A 27,949-nucleotide genomic window follows, 5' to 3' on the forward strand; every position below is an offset into this window, starting at 1 on the left:
TCTCACTAGGATAAAGACCACCTCCATTCCTGTCATTATTGAAAGAGATCATGATACCTCACATCTCAAAATAGGGCTACTATATGTTAGATCCCTTACTTCAAAGGCAATTATAGTCAATGAACTAATCACTGATCATAATCTTGATGTGATTGGCCTGACTGAAACATGGCTTAAGCCTGATGAATTTACTGTGTTAAATGAGGCCTCACCTCCTGGCTACACTAGTGACCATATCCCCTGTGCATCCTGCAAAGGCGGAGGTGTTGCTAACATTTACGATAGCAAATTTCAATTTACCAAAAAAAAATGAAGTTTTCGCCTTTTGAGCTTCTAGTCATGAAATCTATGCAGCCTACTCAATCACTTTTTATAGCTATTATAGCTATTATATAAACTATAGCTGTTTACAGGCCTCCTGGGCCATATACAGAGTTCCTCATTGAGTTCCCTGAATTCCTATCGGACCTTGTAGTCATAGCAGATAATATTCCAATCTTTGGTGACTTTAATATTCACATGGAAAAGTCCACAGACCCACTCCAAAAGGCTTTCGGAGCCATCATCGACTCAACATGTCTCTGGACCCACTCACTGTCACAGTCATACTCTGGACCTAGTTTTGTCCCATAGAATAAATGTTGTGGATCTTAATTTTTTTCCTCATAATCCTGGACTATCGGACCACCATTTTATTACGTTTGCAATTGCAACAAATAATCTGCTCAGACCCCAACCAAGGAACATCCAAAGTCGTGCTATAAATTCACAGACAACACAAAGATTCCTTGATGTCCTTCCAGATTCCCTCTGTCTACCCAAGGACGCCAGAGGACAAAAATCAGTTAACCACCTAACTGAGGAACTCAATTTAACCTTGTGCAATACCCTAGATGTAGTTGCACCCCTAAAAACTAAAAACATTTCTCATAAGAAACTAGCTCCCTGGTACACAGAAAATACCCGAGCTCTGAAGCAAGCTTCCAGAAAATTGGAACGGACATGGCGCCACACCAAACTGGAAGTCTTCCGACTAGCTTGGAAAGACAGTACCGTGCAGTACCGAAGAGCCCTTACTGCTGCTCGATCATCCTATTTTTCTAACTTAATTGAGGAAAATAAGAACAATCCGAAATTCCTTTTTGATACTGTCGCAAAGCTAACTAAAAAGCAATATTCCCCAAGAGAGGATGACTTTCACTTTAGCAGTGATAAATTCATGAACTTCTTTGAGGAAAAGATTATGATTACTAGAAAGCAAATTACGGACTCCTCTTTAAATCTGCGTATTCCTTCAAAGCTCAGTTGCCCTGAGTCTGCACAATTCTGCCAGGACCTAGGATCAAGAGATACGCTCAAGTGTTTTAGTACTATATCTCTTGACACAATGATGAAAATAATCATGGCCTCTAAACCTTCAAGCTGCATACTGGACCCTATTCCAACTAAGCTACTGAAAGAGCTGCTTACTGTGCTTGGCCCTCCTATGTTGAACATAATAAACGGCTCTCTATCCACCGGATGTGTACCAAACTCACTAAAAGTGGCAGTAATAAAGCATCTCTTGAAAAAGCCAAACCTTGACCCAGAAAATATAAAAAACTATCGGCCTATATCGAATCTTCCATTCCTCTCAAAAATTTTAGAAAAGGCTGTTGCGCAGCAACTCACTGCCTTCCTGAAGACAAAACAATGTATACGAAATGCTTCAGTCTGGTTTTAGACCCCATCATAACACTGAGACGGCACTTGTGAAGGTGGTAAATTACATTTTAATGGCATCGGACCGAGGCTCTGCATCTGTCCTCGTGCTCCTAGACCTTAGTGCTGCTTTTGATACCATCGATCACCACATTCTTTTGGAGAGATTGGAAACCCAAATTGGTCTACACGGACAAGTTCTGGCCTGGTTTAGATCTCATCTGTCGGAAAGATATCAGTTTGTCTCTGTGAATAGTTTGTCCTCTGACAAATCAACTGTAAATGTCGGTGTTCCTCAAGGTTCCGTTTTAGGACCACTATTGTTTTCACTATATATTTTACCTCTTGGGGATGTTATTCGAAAACATAATGTTAACTTTCATTGCTATGCGGATGACACACAGCTGTACATTTCAATGAAACATGGTGAAGCCCCAAAATTGCCCTTGCTAGAAGCATGTGTTTCAGACATAAGGAAGTGGATGGCTGCAAACGTTCTACTTTTAAACTCGGACAAAACAGAGATGCTTGTTCTAGGTCCCAAGAAACAAAGAGATCTTCTGTTGAATCTGACAATTAATCTTAATGGTTGTACAGTCGTAAGTAAAACTGTGAAGGACCTCGGCGTTACTCTGGACCCTGATCTCTCTTTTGAAGAACATATCAAGACCATTTCAAGGACAGCTTTTTTCCATCTACGTAACATTGCAAAAATAGAAACTTTCTGTCCAAAAATGATGCAGAAAAATTAATCCATGCTTTTGTCACTTCTTGGTTAGACTACTGCAATGCTCTACTTTCCGGCTACCCGGATAAAGCACTAAATAAACTTCAGTTAGTGCTAAATACGGCTGCTAGAATCCTGACTAGAACCAAAATATTTGATCATATTACTCCAGTGCTAGCCTCTCTACACTGGCTTCCTGTCAAAGCAAGGGCTGATTTCAAGGTTTTCCTGCTAACCTACAAAGCATTACATGGGCTTGCTACTACCTATCTCTCTGATTTGGTCCTGCCGTACATACCTACACGTACGCTATGGTCACAAGACGCAGGCCTCCTAATTGTCCCTAGAATTTCTAAGCAAACAGCTGGAGGAAGGGCTTTCTCCTATAGAGCTCCATTTTTATGGAACGGTCTGCCTACCCATGTCAGAGACGCAAACTCGGTCTCAACCTTTAAGTCTTTACTGAAGACTCATCTCTTCAGTGGGTCATATGATTGAGTGTAGTCTGGCCCAGGAGTGGGGAGGTGAACGGAAAGGCTCTGGAGCAACGAACCGCCCTTGCTGTCTCTGCCTGGCTGGTTCCCCTCTTTCCACTGGGATTCTCTGCCTCTAACCCTATTACAGGGGCTGAGTCACTGGCTTACTGGGGCTCTCTCATGCCGTCCCTGGAAGGGGTGCGTCACCTGAGTGGGTTGAGTCACTGATGTGGTCATCCTGTCTGGGTTGGCGCCCCCCCCTTGGGTTGTGCCATGGCGGAGATCTTTGTGGGCTATACTCAGCCTTGTCTCAGAATGGTAAGTTGGTGGTTGAAGATATCCCTCTAGTGGTGTGGGGGCTGTGCTTTGGCAAAGTGGGTGGGGTTATATCCTTCCTGTTTGGCCCTGTCCGGGGGTGTCATCGGATGGGGCCACAGTGTCTCCTGACCCCTCCTGTCTCAGCCTCCAGTATTTATGCTGCAGTAGTTTATGTGTCAGGGGGCTAGGGTCAGTTTGTTATATCTGGAGTACTTCTCCTGTCCTATTCGGTGTCCTGTGTGAATCTAAGTGTGCGTTCTCTAATTCTCTCCTTCTCTCTTTCTTTCTCTCTCTCGGAGGACCTGAGCCCTAGGACCATGCCCCAGGACTACCTGACATGATGACTCCTTGCTGTCCCCAGTCCACCTGGCCGTGCTGCTGCTCCAGTTTCAACTGTTCTGCCTTATTATTATTCGACCATGCTGGTCATTTATGAACATTTGAACATCTTGGCCATGTTCTGTTATAATTTCCACCCGGCATAGTCAGAAGAGGACTGAGCACCCCACATATGCTCTCTCTAATTCTCTCTTTCTCTCTCTCAAAGGACCTGAGCCCTCGGACCATGCCCCAGGACTACCTGACATGATGACTCCTTGCTGTCCCCAGTCCACCTGACCGTGCTGCTGCTCCAGTTTCAACTGTTCTGCCTTATTATTATTCAACCATGCTGGTCATTTATGAACATTTGAACATCTTGGCCATGTTCTGTTATAATCTCCACCCGGCACAGCCAGAAGAGGACTGGCCACCCCATATAGCCTGGTTCCTCTCTAGGTTTCTTCCTAGGTTTTGGCCTTTCTAGGGAGTTTTTCCTAGCCACCGTGCTTCTACACCTGCATTGCTTGCTGTTTGGGGTTTTAGGCTGGGTTTCTGTACAGCACTTTGAGATATCAGCTGATGTACGAAGGGCTATATAAATACATTTGAATTTGAATTTCTGTGTGTGCCAATCTTTATCAAGATTATTGAGGGTAGACCAATTTTATAATCTACCATGCAACATATTATTTTGGAGTGAGACAGATTGTATTCCATTTATTAACTGGAAACTATGTGAATTGACAAAATATTTTTGGACTAATAGTGCCTCCGTGTGGATTAAGTCGCACCGCTCAAAGTACCCCTCACCGCTGCACACTGAACATGGCTGGTCGGCTGTGGGCGGAAGCTGCCTGATCCGGCCCCGCCCACCACCGGATTTCATTGGTTGAGGTGCATTCGCATTCCATCCGACACAACGTAGCATGCAAGGTGATACTTCAGCAGTCACTGCATCATGTAACTGTGTTTTTCCCCACTCAAGCTAACAATACAAATATTTGTTTTCTTATAAATGTTGGGGTTATTGATTTATGATGACTGTAAATACGTTTTATGCATGATGGTGTTATAGCATTCACTTTCCACACGTCGAAAATGTTTGTTTACTCCTTTGGGCTATGGTCACCGGTTGCTGTCATTCTCCATGTGTGGAATTTGCGGTGCGGTTTCAGAATAAAAGTCCCACATTAAAAGTGACACAAACGAAATCAAATAGTGCAATCGTTCCATGTTTGAACTATATAATTATTAAAACAAGGTTGGAATGCTGTTGCATAATTTAAAATTCATATATAAGAATTAATTATTTTGACAAGAAACAGAAAATAACTGTTGAAATTCCATTAGACTGCATATTGAACTCTATGGCTTGTGCACCCATAAAATCGTGTATCAGCCTACTCAGTGACACCCACAGAACACAACTATGCAGAGTTTACACAAGTATTAGTGTCATATCTTTTACTGCAGGACTCTGAAAACACTTTGAAATGAGCCACATATTTTAAACTTCAATTAATAGCCCAGGCGTTTATATGCTTAAATCACTGAATACAACATGCGCTTATTAGAGACAGGCTTCTATTTGAGCCAGGCGTCTATTTCCTTCATGTACACAGCTTTTGCTCATTTGTATAGTTAATAGTTTAATTCCAGAATTAATTTCCAGCATTTTAATCTATTTCTTCATTTCCTCCACTAATGTGTTATCATTTACACACTGTGCCCCATTTATTTTGTCTTGGTATACCTCAATTTAAAAAAAAATAATAATAATAATAAATAAAAAAATCCTTGACAGAATAATTATTCTCCTCTTTTCGGCTGTGCATTTATGGCAGTTCTTACTTTCGCCACTAGAGGACGACGGCCGATTTCCGTGGGTCTGTACTCCCGAATTGGTTGACAGTTCTTGTACTTGTCAGTTAGCTAGGTGTTCCCAGCTGTTAGCAGCAAATGGCAGTTTCTTACTGGCGATGAAAACTGATGATTGCCATCATTTTTGTTGAGTCATTACTGAATTATTTAATGCAACAAATCAAACATTAAACCTTGTAAAGAATTAATGGTAATTCATGGTAACCTGGTAAACAATTCATTTAGACTCAGGAGGCTGAAAATATTTGGTATGGGTCCTCAGATCCTCGAAAACTTCTACAGCTGCACCATTGAGAGCATCTTGACTGGCTGCATCACCACTTGGTATGGCAATTACACTGTCCTTGACCGCAAAGCGCTACAAAGGGTGATGCCGACAGCCAAGAACATAACTGGGGTCGACCTCCCTGCTATTCAGGACCTGTATATCTATTTCAGAGGAATGCCCAAGAAATTGCCCAAGACTCCAGAAACCCAAGCAATAGACTGTTCACTCTATATAGCTCAATTATTGTGCATTTGATTTTATTCCTTGTGTTAGTTACTTTTGTATATTATATATATATTTTTTTAGCTCTGTTGGGATGGGTTTGTAAACAAGCATTTTCACAGTAAAGTTTACACCAGTTTTATTTGGTGCATGTGATAAATAAAATGTGATTTTATTTGACTTGCTGTTTATTTGAAACAGGCCTTTATTTGCTGCAATGTGTGTCATTGCCCAGCTGAAAGGGACAGGCGGCTTTTGAGACCGTAGTTAATTGAAGTTTTAGGGTAAGTATGCCTCCAATGCAATTATGCAGTCTAATACATCCACAATGGGATTTCAACAGCCTTTTATGTTTATTGTCAAACGAATTAATTATTGTATTTCATTTTAAATTATGTAACAACATTCCAACCTTGTTCAAATATGGCACAATTACACTATTTGTATACGTTTGCATCGCGTTCATTGAGGGACTTTTATTTTTGAAGGATCGACCTCCAATTTCCCTATTGTTGGTAATCGTTATTGTGGCTAGCTTCACATAAATTGGGACAAGCGGGTACCAGGGCCGCGTTCAACTGGAGAACGCAGACAACATTGGCCAACATTCAGATATAAATATAGAATTTGAACAAACATGCCTATCTGATTCTAAGGATTCATGTCAGAATAATTAATGCCATCTCTACCAACGTTCCAAAGCGTTTTTTGTACTGAACCTGCCCAGGCGAACCCACTGAACTATATGAGCGCGGCTCCTGCCCACAGCTTGTCTGTCTGGAAAGCCTCCTCAAATGAAAACGTTTGGGGGATGGGCTCGGCCCCGGCAAGAACTCGCCCATAACTAAGCCCGCCCCCTTCGGTGGCGAAGGGCTACTACACCGAGTTTATCAAATAAACGTGATACAATGCAGCGTAGGCTGTCATAAGCGTTCTCTCTTTCCTGCCTTGCCTTGGATGAGGAAGGCGGTGTATTAACAGTGTTCATTTGACCAACAAGTTCATCTACGAACATCAGGCAAAATGGTAAGTCGAGTTTGAAGTGTTTTAGCATAATTAGGGGAACCGGAAAATCTGTGTTGTCAGTGGCTAAAGAGTTGGCTCATGTCCTTCGTCCGTGACCGGTGAAATTAACCCGGCCGGGTGAAGCAGCCTCCGAACGGAAGATGGATGCTCCATCTGTTCGAACGGCATGACGATGTTTAGAACACCGCGGCAGACAACGCTAAATAAATCTCCATTTGAGTTACTGATTTGAAAGCTTCCAATTTCTCTGAATAATTTCGTTTGAGGATTATGAGGGATGTCTGAATCTACGCAGCTGTCATGTTGGTTTTTATTATCTAGTTAGCCATCTTTAGAGGTTGTCTTGTCTGTAACTGGGCCCCTACACAAAGTAACTGTTACCCGCTTTGCTTTTGGGAGGACAGGACTTTACGTTGTTTTTGACAACAGTAACTTTAACTGTTCACAAGTGTCATTGCATCGGTATTCAAAACAGTTGGTAACGGTGTCCCGTGTCTAATTGTAAATGAATGACGTACATAATGTTCAAGTTCTCTAAATTGGCCACCTAACAGTAAAACGTCAGTTATTTGGTCAAAGGGGGCATGTAATGGCATTACTTTGTTTGAGAGAAATTGGCTAGTTACAGGTATGTGCTGGAATCAAAAATGTAGGCCTGCAAGTGCAGCGTGATGCAGTTGTGCACAATGGGCAATTCCCTTTAGTGCGTCACCGTTTTCTATTATAGTAGGCTGGACACATTAACTGTTTACATTCTCTGATTTAAAATGAGTTTATTGCATCCGCCATGGAGCCCAGCTTAATAATACCGTATGCCCCAGCTGCTTGCCGTAGTTTTGAAGTAATCGCGAAAAAAACACAATTTGAGTGAATTTTCACCCCCCCCCATCTCGTATTAACACCGTGGCACCAACTCGCCTCCCGAACGTTCTGTTCCCATCCCATTGTTCTGCGTCACATTGCAGCTTCTCTATTGTTAGCAATGAGATCTACCCGCGTAAACCTTGTAAGGTTGGTGGCATCTTAATTGGAGAGGACGGGCTCGTGGTAATGGCTGGAGCACAATATGTGGAACGTGTCAAATACTTTAAAGAAATGGGTTCCATGTGTTTGATTCCATTCGCTCCTCTCCAGCCATTTATGAGCCGTCCTCCCCTCAGCAACCTCTACTGACTGCCTTGTAGACTTCCAATCTAATTGTATTATTCACATGTGCTGAATACAACCAGTGTAGACCTTACTCTGAAATGCTTACTTACAAGCCCATAACCAACAATGCAGTTCAAGAAATAGTTAAGGAAATAATTACTAAATAAAGGAAAGTTAAAAAGTAATACAATAACAAGGCTATGTACGGGGGTACTGGTACCAAGTCAATGTGAGGGGGGTACAGGTTAGTTGAGGTAATTTGTACATGTAAAGTGACTGCATAGATGATAAGCAGCGAGTAGCAGCAGCGTAAGAACAATGTAAATAGTCTGGGTGGCCATTTTTTATTAATTGTTCAGCAGTCTTATGGCTTGGGGGTAGAAGAAGTTAAAGGAGCCTTTTGGACCTAGACTTGGCGCTCCGGTACCGCTTGCCATGCGGTAGAGCAGAGAATGTCTATGACTGGAGTCTTTGACCATTTTTGGGCCTTCCTATGACACAGCCTAGTGTGTATATAGGTCCTGGATGGCAGGAAACCTGGCCCCAGTGATGTACTGTAGCGCCTTACGGTCTGATGCCGAACAGTTGCCATTCCAGGCGGTGATTCAACCGGTCAGGATGGTGCAACTGTATAACTTTTTGAGGATCTGGGGACCCGTGCCAAAGCTTACCTCAGGTAAGTTAAAGTGGAACTGAATGTTTAAACTACTTTGCAGATATGAAAATAATCATATCAGTCAGAAATATAAAATTCCTGGTTTATGCTTCAAAACCAACTTTATAAGCGGTTTTAAAATAGGTTGGTTCTATTTGACTCAAAATCCCATGACATACAGTAAGGTATTGCTGGCAGAAAAGATGGATGCAGTTCAATACATTTCTTGGTATTCCCCCAAAATATTGCTATCAGGTTGTAAATCATAGCTGGCCTGTACATTGTTTGCTGCCTTCACCCATTCAGCATGCACAAGGCCTGTGGGCTGACTAGGACACACAAGCGAGTGTAAATTAGTTGTCTTCTACTACTTACAGCCTGAATTAGAAACCAGCAAGTCTGCTCAAATGTTGTAATAATAGTAGCCTAGGTTGGCTACTCGACTACAATACATTTTGAGTGCATGCTGTGAATTCACTTATGTTTTCTCCAATATGGTCCATGCTAATGTTCCCATTCAGTTGTTAAAAATGTGGGTTGGGGCAAGCTGCAGAAGGATGAGCAGGCTACTACTTCCCACTGTTTATCAGTGCAATTTTTGACAGCAACTAGCTGAAAGTTTGAGAAGGTTCATCTAATGTTCCCTCGGATTTTTAGCTCCTCTGGCTAGCATTAGTTGTTGATGTGCATAAGAAAGTGAGGGAGAGAGAGAGAGCCTACCTTTTTGTTCATGTTTAATTTGATCAATAGGATTGTGATGTTCCCTAATGTAAGAGGACTCCCTTGGTATTTACATATTTGCACAAATCCATTCAGGTGGCTGTTGGCGAATGTGTTCTAACAATCTTAATTTGAGCTGTGGCTACTGCCTGTAATTCTCAGTTCAAAGTGTATGATGGCAGGCCTGTGTGGTAAATGTATTTATTATATAGGTGTACTGTAGCTCTTATTAGCTGTAGCACGTCCGCGTAGACTCCGGTCCTGGACAATATGTTTTTATTTATTTACTGTCGTGTCTATTTATCCAAAAGCACGGCTGCTTTCCTGCGCTATATTGCTATAGAATTTTTTTAGATGCCTTTACTATGTGTAATTCCCCTAAATTCTATGAATTTGTGAAAATGTGAAGGATCATATCTACAGTGCATTTGGAAAGTATTCTGACCCCTTGACTTTCCACATTGTTACATTACAGCCTTATTCTAAAATGTATTAAATTGACCCCCCCCCGCTTCAATCTTCACACAATACCCCATAAAGACAACGTAAAACCCATTTAAAAAATGTTTGCAAATGTATAAAATAAAATAAATCACATTTACCCAAGTATTCAGACCTTTTATTCAGACCTTTTACTCAGTACTATGTTGAAGCAGCTTTGGCAGCGATTACAGCTTCGAGTCTTCTTGGGTATGATGCAACAAGCGTGGCACACCTGTAGTTAGTCAGGTTCTCCCGTTCTTCTCTGCAAATCCTCTCAAGCTTTGTCAGGTTAGACGTGGAGTGTCACTGCACAATCTCACCCTAAACATTGTTTCAACGAGTTGAATCACATTCGTCTCTATCCTAGAAGGTAAGACTTCACTATTTCATTAGGGGTGTAGTATATCCTTTAGCCGACGACACGGGAGGCCATCACTTGAAGGACTGTATCTTTGTCAAATAAGCACCAATCGGGGTCAAACAAAGCTAGCTAAGATAGCCAATGAGCTGGGTTTTAAGTGGGTATCCAGAAACCCCGTCTCGGTTGCAAAATGTAGGCGCTACCCTTTTGCGACAGCATGACTTTTCCTTTTGGACACAACGTAGAAGAATATTCAGAGTTATGAAAACGGGTTGTTTTGCAAATGTTGATCCTATAACATGTATACTAATACTTGGAAAGCTAAACCAAAGTCCAAGTATACAGATTTGATATTCTTACAGAAAAATGGAATATGAATGCAAATGTCCCCTTCACGCCCAAATGTACTTGGGGACTTCTCACTAAAAGTGTTCTTGTTCATTCATTTTTCAAGATATCCATCTGAAACTTCACACATACACTGCTGCCATCTTGTGGACACTATTGGAATTACAACCAGAGTGATGGCTAGAACTGGAACAATTCTCTTGCATTTCAAAGATGGTGGTAGAAAAAAAAAATGGTTCTTTATTTTCTTCTACCAGATCTATTGTTATTCTCCTACATGCAATTAACATTTCCACAAACTTCAAAGTGTTTCTTTTCAAATGGTACCAAGAATATGCATATCCTTGCTTTAGGGCCTGAGTTACAGGCAGTTAGATTTGGTATGTCATTTAGGCAAAAATTGAAAAAAGGGGGCTATACCTAAGTACCAGTAGTAAATGTTATTTTATCAACCTATAAGTATTAGCTTTTTTAAATGATTTGTTATTGTAATGGTATTTTATTATTGCAAGGCAAAACAGTTGATAAACAAGCCACATTTTTTACATTTTATTTATTTCAAATGTGGTTTGAACTGGGTGTGACCAAGTAACCTCGGTGAAACTCCAGCAATTGGCGTAGGATAGGTGGGGCTGGGGCCTTCCGAGTGGCGCGTCGGTTTAAGGTCACTACAGACGCAGGTTCAATCCCAGGCTGTGTCACAACCGGCTGTGAATGGGAGTCCCATAGGGTGGCGCACAATTGGCCCAGCATCGTTAGGGGAGGGTTTGGCTGGGGGGGGGGCTTTACTTGGTTTATTGTGCTCTAGCGACTCCTTGTGGCGGGCCGGGTGCCTGTAGGCTGACTTTGGTAGTCAGTTAAACAGTGTTTCCTCCGACACATTGGTGCAGCTGGCTTCCGGGTTAAGACACGCGGTTTGGCAGGTCAAGTTTTGGAGGACGAAGGACCAGACCGCCACCTCTCCTGAGCCTGTCGGGGAGTTGCAGTGATGAGACGATCAAAAAAGTAAATAAAATAAATAAGGATAAGTGGGGCAGGTTTGAGACTGATGTCAAATAATATGAAAATATACGTTATTTCTAAGTTGCCTCCAGTGTCTTTACGGTCTGCTGTAAATTAATAACTTTTATTTGCTAAATATTTCCAATAGATGGCAGCATAAAGCCACGAGGCATCAGTAATAGGCTACAGTTGAGGCCAGTTGGACTTACTACCAAGTTCTCTAAAACGACATTTGAGACATATATGGTATTGAAACGAACATTACATTCTCTTGCAACCGCTCTGGTGGACATTTCTGCAGTCAGCGTGCCAATTGCATGCTCCCTTAACTTGAGACATCTGTGTTATTGTGTTGTGACACAACTGCACATTTTAGTGGCCTTTTATTTTCCCCAGCACCTGTGTAATGACCATGCTCTTTAATGAACTTCCTTTGGCAGTTTTTCAGCCCTGGATTCATTTTTACTCATTGTCCAGATGACTTATAACACATCATATTTCAAAGGTCTAGGACGGTTTATGAACTAGCTGTTCAGTTCAAAGGATAATTGATCATTATAGTGTCAACAAGTAAAACATCATATGTTGGTGGTCTGTCCCTAAAATAGAGTAATGGGTTAAATTCTAGTCTGTGAGCCAGCCACTAAGTATTCTAGTATATTCTACTTATAGTGTCATTTTACCTTTATTTAACCAAGTCAGTTAAGAACATATTCTTATTTTCAATGACGGCCTGGGAACAGTGGGTTAACTGCCTGTTCAGGGGCAGAACGACAGATTTGTACCTTGTTAGCTCGGGGGTTTGAACTCGCAACCTTCCGGTTACTAGTCCAACGCTCTAACCACTAGGCTACGCTGCCGCCCCAACAACATGCCACCCACCCACCAAGATATGACATACCACCTCACCCCATATGACCAGATGTCTGCCTAAGCTAAGGCAAATGTCAGCATCCCACACTGATGTGCCTTCTAAAAGAGCTAGATCATTAGTCAACGTGTTGTTGGGTGTGGTTATCAAATGAAAATGTATGCTGACAGTCCATCAAAGATCATTTCGCTTTCATTGTTGTTTATTTGGGGGTGGGGGGGGGGTTGTTGGACCAGGGTTACTGCTGTTAAATGTCAAACGCATATGCACAGTACAAATAAAGTGAAGCTTAATGGCCACTCAAATTTTCACATGGGGTGGATTTAGTAACATTTACATTTAGTAAAGTATGTCAGATCTTTTTCTAGCATCAGATTTGCTACTTTTCACACTAGCCTTGGGTATGGTGTGGCCTAAGCTACAGTCTTGCTTCACGTGAGTACAGTGTACCATAATAAATAGATAACCAAAATAATGATAGCAATACAGGAGCTTTTCATCTAAACCATATTGTACATAGTGTTGCGCAATGATTTGCATTTTTGTTAACAGCAAAAATGCTGTCTACTGGTATTAAGGTAATTCTTCCAGGGAGATGTGATGTGGGAGAGCCATTATCTTTACACTACTCCTCAGAGGAGGGTATCTGGTGAAGATGTCTCCCACATTACCTCCGGAGGTATCCCTTAAAGAGATTTGAATCTAGATCTCTTTACACTATGCAATTATCTCACTTGGACCTAGTTTGTGTCTTCAAAGTAGTATAAAGAGTCCCATAGTCATGCATGTCATTGGGAGATGTAAGTGAGTATTTGACATACGTGAGTTAGGGTTCGCCCCCCCCCCAAATGACTGAATTAACCCTTTTATTTAGCTGGGCTAGTCATCAAGACGAGAGCATATTATTATTTTTTTACAATAATGTCTTGATTGATCTGTGCTCTTCAGGTGAACTTCACAGTGGACCAGATTCGTGCGATCATGGACAAGAAGTCCAACATCCGTAACATGTCTGTGATCGCTCACGTGGACCACGGCAAGTCCACGCTGACGGACTCCCTGGTGTCTAAAGCCGGGATCATTGCAGGGTCTCGCGCCGGAGAGACTCGCTTCACAGACACACGCAAAGACGAGCAGGAGCGGTGCATTACCATCAAGTCCACGTAAGTAGTACAGGGTCATATTCATTAGTGCACACTGTTGCAAAATGTTTTGCAACTAAAATCGAAAGCAAGGGTTTCTTAATGGGACAAGTTCATGTCGTCCGTCCCAGTTTTGGCCCGTTTGCCTCGGTTTCATTCATAGAGAATAGAACCCAGGAGTGCGTGTGTTTTGGATCTTACAACCTATCAATTCCTATACTGTAGATGTATGTTGCTTGAGTTTTTTTTAAGTACTTTTTTAAAATCATTGACATTATGACTTGTTGGCCTTCATCTGAATACATGTAAATAATTTAAGTAATTTCTCAAACTTGAAGAGCGAGGTCTTCACCACCCTCATGTGATCTTCTATAGATTATAGGTCGGTTTCTGATCACTGTCTTTTCCCACGGTTGTATTCAAACCCCTTGACACATTTTGTTACACCTGAATTTAAAACGGATTAAATTGAGATGGCCACTGGCCTACATACAACACCCCACAATGGAATTATGTTTTTAGAATTTTTTTACAAATGAAAAGCTGAAATGTCTTGAATCAAGTATTCAACCCTTTATGGTAAGTGTAAATGAGTTCAAGAGTAAAACTTTGCTTAGTAAGTTGCATGGACTAGTGTTTAACTTTTATTTTTAATGACTACTTCAATTCTGTGTGTGGGGTACAGAGATATCTTTAACATCCCTCAGTCGAACAGTGAATTTCAAACGGATTCAACCACAAACAGGGAGGTTTTCCACTGCCTAGCAAAAAAAGGCACCTATTGGTAGATGGGTAAAATAAAAAGACAGGATATCCCATTGAGCACGGTGTTAATTACACTTTGGATGGTGTATCAATACACCCAGTGTCTTAATACACCCAGTCACTACAAAGATACAGGCATCCTTCCTAACTCCGTTGCTGGCGAGGAAGTAAACCCCTCAGGGATTTCACCATGATGCCAATGGTGACTTTTAAAACGGTTAGAGTTTAAAGGCTGTGATAGGATATAACCAATGGATCAACAGAATTGTATACTGAACAAAAAATATAAGCGCAACAATTTCAAAGATTTTACTGAGTTACAGTTCATATAAAATAAATTCATTAGGCCCTAATCTCTGGATTTCACATGACTTGGCAGTCGGGGCCACCCAATCAGAATTAATGATTTTTTTTTTTTTCCCCACAAGGGCTTTATTACAGACAAATACTCCTCAGCACTTTTTGGGATAAAAAGAAACAGAATAGAGCTAAGCACAGAAAATCCTAGAGAAAAACATGGTTTTCAGACACTGGGAGAAAATTCACCTTTCAGCAGGACAATAACCTAAAACACAAGGCCAAATATCTACAATAGTGTTGCATTGAATGAGTCTCCTAGTTTTGAATAAAATCGGCTCAAATCTATGGCCAGACTTAAATGCTGTCTAGCAATGATCAACAACCAACTTGACAGAGCTCGATGAATTTTAAAAATGCAAATATTGTAAAATCAAGGTGTGCAAAGCTCTTAAACTTACCCAGAAAGACTCACGGCTGTAAATGCTGCCAAATGTGATTTTCTAGCATGTATTGACTCAGGGGTGTGAATTCAGGCTGTCAAAGGGTATGACTACTTTCTGAAGGCACTGTATGTATGGCTGAAAACAACACTGCCTATACTTATGCATGAGCTGAAGATGCCAGATTACAGGTAGAAAACAATTACTTACCATGCTTTGTCTTTGGCTTTACACCGATGACAAACAACAAAGCAGGATAAGTTACAGTGCAGCTTGTTCTGTCGTTCCCCCTGCACACATTAACTTGACTACTATCCCTGTTAGTCTGCATCCCACGGCTGACAGGGACACTTGGTTTTAGACCGTATATAATAAAAAATATATAATTTAATGTTGAAACATCTACCATTCACCTATCCTCTCCCTCACTCTTCTCAGGGCCATCTCTATGTACTATGAGCTGGGGGAAAATGACATGGCCTTCATCAAGCAGACTAAGGATGGGCTTGGTTTCCTCATCAACCTGATCGACTCCCCGGGCCACGTGGACTTCTCCTCTGAGGTCACAGCCGCCCTCAGGGTCACAGACGGCGCACTGGTGGTGGTCGACTGTGTCTCAGGTTGACTCTCCTTTCTTACTCACTTGTTTCTCTTGCTCTCTCCTTTCTCACTGGGAGATTCTCAATTGCAGATGAAATGTATAAAGTAGTCAAAAAGATATTTAGCTAGTTGTGCAACATTTTATAGATGAAAGAATAAGTAGCATGTCATTTTTTAAATATGTGCATACTTTTCTCCTCTGAAAAAACATCTGATTCAAAGGGGGTGTTGCAGATTTCAAAATCCGCGAAGGACTGGTAGGATATTCTTGTGCTTCCTTGACGGGAGGACTAACTAATTTTCCTTTTCTATATTTGATTTGCTCAACTCCTGCGTGCTCCCTCGCCTCCTTTTGGAGAAAAAAAAGTTGAAGGCTCCCGAGAGGGGTGGTCTAAGGCACTGCATCTCAGTGCTAGAGGCATCTCTACAGACACCCTAGTTTGAATCCAGGCTGTATCCCAACCGGCTGTGATTGGGAGTCCGTGCACAATTGGCCAAGCGTTGTCCGGTTTAGGATTTGGCAATGGTAGGCCGTCATTGGGGCGGCAGGGTAGCCTAGTGGTTAGAGCGTTGGACTAGTAACTGGAAGGTTGCAAGTTCAAACCCCTGAGCAGATCTGTCGTTCTGCCCCTGAACAGGCAGTTAACCCACTGTTCCTAGGCTGTCATTGAAAATAGGAATTTTTAACTTAACTGACTTGCCTAGTTAAATAAAGGTAAAATAAATAGTCAAATTGAGGCGGCGAGGAGAGGGTGTGGACCAGAAATGGAATTAAACTCCTTCCCCACTCGCGCATCATCAGGCAAATTACGTTTACAGGGGTAAAGAAACTACATTAATTTAAGACATTTCATAGATAAAAAGATGAGTAGCTCATTGTTTTTTAACATGAGCATGCATCATTTCTTTCCGACAAAGCTGATTTAAAGTGGGTGTGGCAGATTGCAAAACGCTTCCGCGAAGGACTCTGGTAGGATATTATGGCCCTATAAAATCTGCGTTAAATAGATCACGGATGGAATCACTGAATCCAGACATTAAAACGGAATTCGACAATATCAAACATTTTATTGAACTTATTAGTAGAAAATCAACTTTACGTTGAATTTTAGAATATACATTATTTTTCCCAAGATTATCAAAATGCATCAGTGATTCATATTTTCCTTCAACTCTCTGAATAGGCAACGGCACAGGAATGCCCCCGTCTGTGTGCATGCATTTGTCTACCACTTTGTAGCTGTTAGTGACGATGCTAATGTAATGATGACCGTCTTCTAGTTGTTTTGGGGAACCTCTCCATCTTTCTCAATTAACTGTTAACTACAAAGTAGCTTATGCCTGCCTTGTAGAATTATATCATGATTATTTACATCAATCCAGTGGCCAGTAGTTTTTCTAACTTTGCAATCACATGAGCGCTACAAAAACATCGCTAACACCCCCCAAAATAGGCTGGTGCACAGTCTAACTACACCCCAAAAATCCATAAAACGACTTTCCTGGACCTGAAAAGTGGTCTGCTGTGGTTTATTAAGCACTGTGGACAAATGTTTTTATATAATAAAAATGCAAAACTGTATTGACGGAAACCCGTTTAAAACAAAACTGAACCGGATTTGGGAAAATTAAACTTATTCGATATGGCCCTAGGATACACATAGCTAACCTTGATGAAATGTGGCTATCGAGGAGGGGAGAGGACCCTTCTGTTCACCTACTAACGTATTCACTTCTCCTCAACCACATCTATCGGTTTCCGGGTCAAGGAGGAGAGGGTGGAGGACAGACCTTTTGCCCATTGTCCTTCTTTCTCTCGCTCAGGCCTTTCTCAATGTCCTTTCTCTCGCTTCCTCTCTCTCATTGTTCCGGTCTCCTTTCTCTCGCTCAGGCCTTTCTCAATGTCCTTTCTCTCGCTTCCTCTCTCTCATTGTTCCGGTCTCCTTTCTCTCGCTCAGGCCTTTCTCAATGTCCTTTCTCTCGCTTCCTCTCTCTCATTGTTCCGGTCTCCTTTCTCTCAGGGCAGTCTTTCTTGCTCTCTCAATTTCTGTGTTTGGATTTTCATATAACACCCTCGTTCTCCATCCCCTGTTCAGGTGTGTGTGTGCAGACAGAGACTGTGTTGAGGCAGGCCATTGCTGAGCGCATCAAGCCGGTGCTGATGATGAACAAGATGGACCGGGCCCTGCTGGAGCTGCAGCTGGAGCCTGAGGACCTGTTCCAGACATTCCAGCGCATCGTGGAGAACGTCAACGTCATCATCGCCACCTACGGAGAGGATGAAGCAGGACCAATGGGTGCCATTATGGTGAGAGGGACACACACCTGACAAGAATAAGTCTAAGTAGTGATCAGTTGGATTGAATTCCTTGTAAATTCTTGCCAATTTAGGAGTGGAGTTGCACCGCTATAGAGAAAATTAATGTCCAGTTCAACTGACAGATTTAAATGGGACTTGTCTCCAAACTCTGACGTGATCAAAGGGAAACCTGTTTGGCCTAAGACAACGGCATGGTCCTCTTGTCGTCCCTCAGATTGACCCTGTGATCGGTACCGTAGGGTTTGGGTCTGGCCTCCACGGCTGGGCCTTCACCCTCAAGCAGTTTGCTGAGATGTACGTGGCCAAGTTTTCTGCTGGCAAAGACACCCAGTTGGGACCAGCAGAGCGATGTAAGAAGGTGGAGGACATGATGAAGAAGCTATGGGGAGAGAGGTACACACACATATACACACACACAGACTGTACATGCATACACACACACCACACTATGTACTTGCATACGTAATCGCACACATTGTATGAGTAAACTTTGGACACATGCTTATTAAAGGGTTTTACATAGTTTTAATGTCTTCACTATCATTCTATGAAATAACACACATGGAATCATGTAGTAACCAAGAAAGTGTTAAACAAATCTAAATATATTTTAGATCCTTCAAAGTAGCCACCCTTTAACTTTATTACGGCTTTGCATACTCTTGGCATTCTCTCAACCAGCTTCACCTGGAATGATTTTTCAACCGTCTTGAAGGAGTTCCCACATATGCTGAGCACTTGTTGGCTGCTTTTCCTTCCCTCTGCGGTCTAAATCATCCCAAACCATCGCAATTGGGTTGAGGTTGGGTGATTGTGAAGGCCAGGTCATCTGATGCAGCAGTCCATCATTCTCCTTCTTGGTCAAATAGTCTTTACACAGCCTGGAGGTGTGTTGGGTCATGGTCCTGTTGAAAAACAAATGATAGTCCCACTAAGAGCAAACCATTTGTGATGGCGTATCGCTGCAGAATGCTGTGGTAGCCATGCTGGTTAAGTGTGTCTTTCATTCTAAACGAATCACAGACTGTGTCACCAGCAAAGCACCATCACACCTCTTCCATGCTTCACAGTGGGAACCACACATGCAGAGATCATCCGTTCACCTACTCTGTCTCACAAAGACACCGGCGGTTGGATGCGTAAAATCTAAAATTTGGACTCATCAGACCAAAGGACAGATTTCCACCGGTCTAATGTCCATTGCTCGTGTTTCTTGGCCCAAGCAAGTGTAATTTTATTAGAGTCCTTTAGTAGTGGTTTCTTTGCAGCAACTTGACCATTAAGACCTGATTTCAGGCTGGTGACTAATGAACTTATCCTCTGCATCAGAGGTAACTCTGGGTCTTCCTTTCCTGTGGCGATCCTCATGAGAGCCAGTTTCATCATAGCGCTGGTTTTTGCGACTGCACTTTCAAAGTTCTTAATTTTTCGGATTGACTGACCGTGTCTTAAAGTAATGATGGACTGTCGTTTCTCTTTGTTTATTTGCACTGTTCTTGCCATAATATGAACTTGGTCTTTAATAGGGCTGTCTTCTGTATATCACCCCTACATTGTCACAATACAACTGATTGGCTCAAATGAATTAAGAAGGAAAGAAATTCCCCAAATGAACTTTACAAGCCACACCTGTTAACTGAAATGCATTCCAGGTGACTACCTCAGGAAGCTGGTTGAGAGCATGCCAAGAGTGTACAAAGTTGTCATCAAGGCCAAGGGTGGCTACTTTGAAGAATCTAAAATATATTTTGATTTAACACTTTTTTTTGGTTACTACATGATTCCATGTGTTATTTCATAGTTTTGATGTCTTCACTATTCTAACAAAAAAAAAAAAAATAAGGAAACGAGTAGTTGTCAACTTGACTGACAGTGTACATGGACAAACACATACTGGACATGTGTAAACATGCAAGTGTAATAAGATAGAGGACTTGGTGAAGAATCTGTTCACAGTAGGATCTATTCATCTGACAGAATAGTGGGCCAAGAGGTACATGCAGAGGTGAAAGAAGGGTGGGACATACAATGTAGACAGGTACACACTGACTTGGATTACGTTCCAGATAGACATTCTCTGTGGCCTGTGGAGGTTGTAAGATCTATACAATGTCTTGAAGTAACATCTCAGGAATCACACGAATGTGGAGTGATCCTATAATTTCTACAGAGCTGCACTGAGAATTTGTATCTGGAATGCACATTCTCCATCTCTCTCTCTCTCTCTCTGGGCACACTTGATTTAGAACGCCTATCATGCTGGGTAGGTATAGCTTGTACCTTAGGACCAATGAAATGGTTCCAAAGGGGACGACGCCTTCTACCCCAGCATTTCGGACTTATTAAATTAAGTGTGCCTGTTCTCTCTCGCTTTCTCAATCACACGCACACAGGTGAGGGCGTGGCAATATTGAAAAGTGTTTGCAGGTATGTTACGTGACGCGGGCAGCCACCTATATGTACAGGGATTCTCTCTGTATGGAGACCTGTTGAAGACAAAGTAAACCCATTTGGGAGCCTAAATCGCAGGTGCGCACTCTTCTCTTATACTGGCAAACAATCTGACGTGTTGCAAAAATGTCCCGTCTTGGGCTGTTGACTTATCAAAGCTGATTGTATCGTACTGAATGTAAATGCTTGCGAGTTCCTGGCTGTCATAGTGACATGAAATGTAGTTAACTGTTGAACTTGTCTTTTTTCCTTGACTCTTAATAGCACTGGTTTTCCATTTAACTTCCTGAATAGAGAGACTTCAATTGGAATGGATCTCAACCAAGCTTGCAACTTGTTGAATGCACTGAATGCACGTTTTGTTGAAATGTGGGCTGCTCTGGATAAGAGTCTGCTAATTGACTGAATTGTCAATAAAAAATATTTGTGTAAATCTATCCCTCCATCTGGCAGGTTTTTTGACCCAGCCACTGGGAAGTTCAGTAAGACTGCCACTGGCCCCGATGGTAAAAAGCTTCCCCGCACCTTCTCTCAACTCGTGCTGGATCCAATCTTCAAGGTGAGACCGGCCATGATGACCCTAAGTGTTTTCCTTGATTAATTTATGCAATGCATTGACCAATATTAATGCAATGCATTGACCAGTATTAATGTATCAATATTTTATTTTGAAAGGATGAAAATCAACTGTCTAAACCCGTTCTCCCTCCCTCCAGGTATTCGATGCCGTCATGAACTTCAAGAAGGACGAGACGGCCAAGCTGATAGAGAAGCTGGACATCAAGCTGGACACGGAGGACAAGGAGAAGGAGGGCAAGCCCCTACTGAAGGCAGTGATGCGTCGCTGGCTCCCAGCCGGAGAGGCTCTGCTCCAGATGATCACCATCCACCTGCCCTCCCCCGTCACCGCCCAGAAGTACCGCTGTGAGCTGCTTTATGAGGGTCCAGGAGACGACGAGGCCGCCATGGGTGAGGACAGGCACGCACACCGAGACACATGCATCCCCAAACAACTGACTGGGGGCAGAGAAAAGTACACTGCCTGTCCTAATTAGGCCCCCTAATTACCCCCCTTTCCTCTTCTCTCAGGTATCAAGAACTGCGACCCCAAGGCACCTCTGATGATGTACATCTCTAAGATGGTGCCCACAACAGATAAAGGTCGCTTCTACGCCTTCGGCCGTGTCTTCTCTGGCTGTGTGTCCACCGGTCTGAAGGTGCGCATCATGGGACCAAACTTCACCCCCGGGAAGAAGGAAGACCTCTACATTAAACCCATCCAGAGGTGTGTGTGTGTGGTACCATTTAGAGTGCCAGATACGTGTGTGAAGTGAACTTTTAAATATTGTATATTCTCTCCCTTCAATCTCTTCTCGTCCTCCCTCCGTAGGACCATTCTGATGATGGGGCGCTACGTCGAGCCCATTGAGGATGTACCATGTGGAAACATTGTTGGTCTGGTTGGAGTAGACCAGTATCTGATTAAGACGGGGACCATCACCACCTTTGAACAGGTAGCTTGTACATCATCACATTATACTATAGGAAAACTGAAGGCCACATTGACTTTTAATGGCAAAGAAGGATTTTCCATTCCTAGACTTTTGCTCTGGTCAAAAGTAGTGCACTATATAGGGAATAGGGTGCCATTTTGGATGAACAATGGATTAATATTTCTCCCATCTTGTATGCTCGTCCAACAGGCCCACAACATGCGTGTGATGAAATTCAGCGTTAGCCCCGTGGTGAGAGTGGCTGTGGAGGCCAAGAACCCAGCTGACCTGCCCAAGCTGGTGGAGGGCCTGAAGCGTCTGGCCAAGTCTGACCCCATGGTGCAGTGTATCATCGAGGAGTCTGGCGAGCACATCATCGCCGGGGCCGGAGAGCTCCACCTGGAGATCTGTCTCAAGGATCTGGAGGAGGACCACGCTGGCATTCCACTGAAGGTGAGGGAGGGGGAGGAACAGACTACATATGAGACGGCCAAAAATGTCATATCGGTGCATCACTAGTACCAAGCTTGTAGCGTCATACCCAAGAAGACTGCTGTAATTGCTGCCAAAGGTATTTCAACAAAGTACTGTAAAGGGTCTGAATACTTATGTAAACGTGATAGTTTAGTTTTTTGTATTTTGCACATCTCTAATCTGTTATTTGTCATTATGGGGTATTGTGTGTAGATTAAGTTTAAGTCCATTTTAGTATAAGGCTGTCAAGTAACTGTGGAAAAAGTCAAGAGGTCTGAATACTTTCTGATGACACAGTAGCTGGCTAGCTTCTTTAAATTGATTTGATGCAGTCAAGACAGGCACTACCAGATGGGATGATAACCTAACCTATCTGTATGGCTACTCCAATATCAAACTCACCATCCACTGTCCATTCCCCGCACTTCTGTAAGCAAAGAAAGACATCTCCCAAGTCGCGCAGCAAGCCAGTTCCCAAGTTGTAATTTTTTTTAAATCACGTATTTAGACTATCCAGGTATCCCAAAAAATGTCATGATATTAGTGAAGTTGTTTAAAATTTCCATCCCTAGTCCTAACCTGACCACTCACTCACTCACTCACTCACTCACTCACTCTCAACAGAAATCAGACCCGGTGGTGTCCTACAGGGAGACTGTGTCTGAGGAGTCTGAAGTGATGTGCCTGTCCAAGTCCCCCAACAAGCACAACCGTCTGTACATGCGTGCCAAACCATTCCCCGACGGCCTGGCCGAGGACATAGAGAAGGGTGACGTCAGCCCCCGGCAGGAGCTCAAGATCCGTGCCCGCTTCCTGGCTGACAAGTACGAGTGGGACGTGTCGGAGGCCCGTAAGATCTGGTGCTTTGGTCCCGACGGCACCGGGCCCAACCTGCTGATGGACGTGACCAAGGGAGTCCAGTACCTGAACGAGATCAAGGACAGTGTGGTGGCCGGCTTCCAGTGGGCCGTCAAGGAGGTGGGTTTAGGTTTAGTTAGTTAAGCTTGACAACCAACTAAGGCACAGTCAATTTCCCTTGCTTATTGAAGCATTGCAGTTCAAATCTGCATTCATGACTTCAGTGTGTAAGTAGACTTGAATCTGCAGTTTAGGCCACGCTACAGGTAACACATTTGCTTCGTCTTTTCTCTATCCTGAGTTGTGACGTGGTGTTCCTTCTTCCCTCTTACAGGGTGTGCTGTGCGAGGAGAACATGCGTGCGATCCGCTTTGACATCCACGACGTGACCCTGCACACAGATGCCATTCACCGCGGTGGCGGACAGATCATCCCTACCGCCCGCAGAGTGCTGTATGCTTGCCAGCTCACTGCACAGCCAAGACTCATGGAGCCTGTCTACCTGGTCGAGATCCAGGTGTGTGTGTGCATGCGGGTGGTGTGCGACTACTTTGTCACTTGACCACTGTCTTATATTGAATTGTATGCTAGTCTATTTGGAATCAAGTGTGACATGACGGAGTCATGCGTTTCCTGTCTCTGCAGTGCCCAGAGCAGGTAGTGGGCGGGATCTACGGCGTGCTGAACAGGAAGCGAGGTCACGTGTTCGAGGAGTCCCAGGTGATGGGCACGCCCATGTTCATCGTCAAGGCCTACCTTCCTGTCAATGAGTCATTCGGTGAGTGAGAGTTAACTTTATCCATGGCTTACCAGGGAAACTTTTAATTTCAGTGTACTTGACAGAATTGAAATGTAACTGACCCTAACCCAGTGTAGGACATTTATTGTTATTTGATGGGCGACGTATAGAGATTACCCATTGCCTTGACACAACCTTCTGAACATTTCACTGTCAACTCTCAAGCTACCAACTTATTTTACATACAACAATTACTAACTGGGGTAATTTTGACCCCAAGAAACTATTAGAATCACAGCAACAACTTTCTTATCAAAACATCCTTAAACATGTCATTAATGTTATCAGAGTGAAGAAAAGAGTAATTGTTTTTGTATGTTCTGTAAAACTTGTGTAGCTTTTTTCCCAAAGTACAATCCACATTAGAACTAAACTTAATTTAACATCTGAATATACTATCATTGAGTTTTCAGAATGTATGTGGTAAAAACCACTGCCATTTAAAGGGACAGTACACCAACATTTTGAAATGTACTTAATTTGATTTACAAAAAGTTTAAATCACTTCAAAAAGTGATCCTGAGCTGTTAGTGAAACAATGTTAGCCGTACGGCTATAGCAGCATGCCTAATATTGATGTGCGTTAGTTAGTTTACATCAAATGGTATAGCACCCAAAATATCCTAAGCTACACAAAGAATATTGGATATGAATTCTGGTATTTTATTTAACATTTTCAGTATTGTTTTGGGAGAATGCACACCAATACAGCAATATTCTTTACATTCAGAGGGTAGCTGGTTTCACCAAGTATTCATACCACTGACAGACTTATGAGCTGTTTTGACTGCAACTTGTTCATATATCTAAAGGTAATTTACATTTTGTACAGTCATACCTAGTTATAAGCATAAGTGAGTACTAGGGATGCAACGACTCACGGATAGGCATCAGTCCCCGACTCAAAGCATCGGTCGGTGGACCCAGTCAACTATCTACAAGTAATTTTGCATGATTAACAACCCCACAGCATATTAGTTGCCTAGTTGTGCTATATATTAATTGGCTATGTCATTGCTCATTTGTAAACAAATATTGATGCATTACTTGCTCAAATCTGCAAAAATTACAAGTTGATTAGTGGGTGACGGTGATTTCAGAACCAAAGTGGGGGGGTGGCAAAATATAGGCTACGTTGTCACCCCTAATCTGATAGTGGAAGATCCCTAGTTTCCCTTATGGCTCAGGTCAGTAGTGGTAGATCCCTAGTTTCCCTTATGGCTCAGATCAGGTGCCTACTAGGGGCAGGATTGTTATGTTGGGCCTCAAGTTTCCACTCTGATGCTATGTTTGTAGCCTAGTGGTTAGAGCGTGGGACTAACCGAACGGTTGCAAGATCGAATCCCTGAGCTGACAAGGTAAAAAATCTGTCGTTCTGCCCCTGGACAAGGCAGTTAACCCACTGTTCCTAGGCCGTCATTGAAAATAAGAATTTGTTCTTAACTGACTTGCCTAGTAAAATAAATGTGGGAGGTGGAAATGTACTAGTTATGGAGTGGTAAATACCATTTGGCTGCATTCATGTGATTTGAACTCGTTGAGAAAAGCTGATTGGCCAACAAACTGTCAACCATAAACTAAAAGTACAGATATCGTGCTTGTAAACAAATCAGTTCAAAAACCACATTAATAGATAGCTTTTTATAAATAATGTTTTGTTGCATTTTAACTGCCAAAAATGCTGTTGGAGGCCATTTAGTTAGTAGGTGACGTCAGAGGTCACCATGTGGGAAAAGTGGGTGCTCAGGATGATAGACAAGTTTCCCACTAGTAATTACCAGTTGGATGGCTGTTCAACTTGTATTTTGGTTACGAGCTCAACATAACACTGCCTCCTTCAGTGCCAGATGCACACTTGTGACTCATAAAGGGAAGCGTGTCTGTAGCACAGTACATCTCCCAGTCCGTGGTAATGTAATGAGCTGTTCAGTAAGCACAACACAGGGTGCATTGGCCAATTCATTGAAAGCCTTAGCTTGCTTTATAGAGTGGGAACTACCCGTTTGCTGAAAAGGGTGCAAGAGTGAAACCCCGTATTCTCAACCACCGAGAATGGGCGCATATGTGCAGCTATAAACCAAAGACTGTAAAAAATATATATATAAATAGCCTACTTATTACTTGTCATTTTATTTGGCTCGGTCAGAATCAGCTGCTTGAATGCAGAGGGGAGACTGTTTCTTTGCTTTTCCATCTTGCACCTGTATACTGGGGTGACGTCAGCGTGAATGTGTCAACATGTTTGAGGTGTTGGCAGCTGCAGAGGCTGTTCTCATTGATCATGGTGACATACTGTTACATTTTTATCCACAATTCTATGTCCGCCTTTAATTAAAAAGGCAAGTCGGTTAAGAACAAATTCTTATTTACAATGACTGCCTAGGAACAGTGGGTTAACTGCCTTGTTCAGGGGCAGAACGACAGATGTTTACCATGTCAGCTCAGGGATTTGATCCAGCAACCTTTCGTTTCTGGCCCAACACTAACCACTAGGCTACTTGCCTAGTGATTTTAAAAGATGGTAGAGAATCTTCCAATTCTGATATATCGAAGTAGCGTATGAGATCTGTCTTTCTAAACTGATATTTTCATCAGTCACATTAAATCGTTTTATGGGCAGTGCCCTTGACAATAGTGTTTTCCTGTTAATTGCGTTATGGAACGAACATCCTCGTGTAACCTCCTTTACTTGAGCGCATCGTTGGGCTTATATGAAGAATTTTTTTTTATCAACATTTTAAGCTAAACTTCCTGATCTGGGGGGTGTGTAAGCCTTGGCCTACTAGTTGTATGAATTTGGAATCTATCGTCCCACAACTGTCCCAGAGTCTATTTCTTTCTTGACAAGCTGACCAATAGAATTGGTCACCTACATGTTTCTACTATAGTACATTGACAGGCTACTGATTTGAGTTTGTTACTTGTCGTGTTGGCTGAGGAATAGTAAATGTGTAGTTATCCCCGTGTTCAAAGTGCACATCAGAATTCAGTAAGCAGGACCGCACGTTGCTACATCCTCGACTTGCATGTTCTGTTAATATCATCTTCACCCCCCCCCCTCTCCTCCCCCAGGTTTCACAGCTGACCTGCGCTCCAACACAGGTGGCCAGGCCTTCCCCCAGTGTGTGTTTGACCACTGGCAGATCCTCCAGGGGGACCCCCAGGACCCTACCACTAAGACTGCCATTGTGGTGGCAGAGACCAGGAAACGCAAGGGACTCAAAGAGGGCATCCCCGCCCTAGACAACTACCTGGACAAACTGTAAATGCTAATTCTGATTCCCAAATGGACCCCTAGACACAACAACCCCCTCTAGGCACTACAATTTAAGTTGTTGGCTAGGCATAAGCAATATGGGGTATAATTCACCTAGCCTATCAGAGGGTAATGTGGATCTGTAAGTATATTGCTTATGGTATACCGATCTGACCATTTCAGATCTACAGTGCCTAAAGGAATGGACTAGGGGTTGGTTTGGAATTTAGTGGATGTCTGACCATTCCTCCCCCCATTCCTTCTATTCCTCCACTGTACGAGTGAGGGATGGGACTGTACAGTGCGCAGTGGCGCTTGCCTAAATGGAAACCTGGTGAAAATAAACCAAGGATACAAATGTGTAAATCATAATAAAGATTAATAGAAATTGTACTTGGGGTGGACTTCTGTTCATATGCTGTTGAATGGTGGTTAACATTTTTATAAAACATATTACTGGTCAGAGTTGGTACTGTTTCGGGACCTAAAAGGGATAGACCGCAGTTACTACATCCATTTTTT

General features: G+C 42.7%; 1 protein-coding gene across 1 annotated transcript; it reads left to right on the plus strand.

Annotated features, from left to right (window-relative positions):
• The first annotated feature begins 6,771 nt into the window (after window positions 1-6,771).
• LOC118395051 (elongation factor 2-like) lies at window positions 6,772-27,820 on the plus strand. Its single transcript, XM_035788831.2, has 14 exons — window positions 6,772-6,940; window positions 13,478-13,692; window positions 15,615-15,796; window positions 17,873-18,084; window positions 18,311-18,489; window positions 21,001-21,106; window positions 21,264-21,516; window positions 21,637-21,832; window positions 21,938-22,061; window positions 22,251-22,493; window positions 23,139-23,492; window positions 23,707-23,889; window positions 24,018-24,150; window positions 27,244-27,820. Exons 1-14 carry the CDS (start codon window positions 6,938-6,940, stop codon window positions 27,435-27,437), a joined length of 2,577 nt encoding a protein of 858 aa, XP_035644724.1. The 5' UTR covers window positions 6,772-6,937; the 3' UTR covers window positions 27,438-27,820.
• Window positions 27,821-27,949: the final 129 nt, after the last annotated feature.

This window comes from Oncorhynchus keta, chromosome 15, assembly GCF_023373465.1.
Source record: "Oncorhynchus keta strain PuntledgeMale-10-30-2019 chromosome 15, Oket_V2, whole genome shotgun sequence".
In the NCBI taxonomy this organism is placed as follows: Eukaryota; Metazoa; Chordata; class Actinopteri; order Salmoniformes; family Salmonidae; genus Oncorhynchus; species Oncorhynchus keta.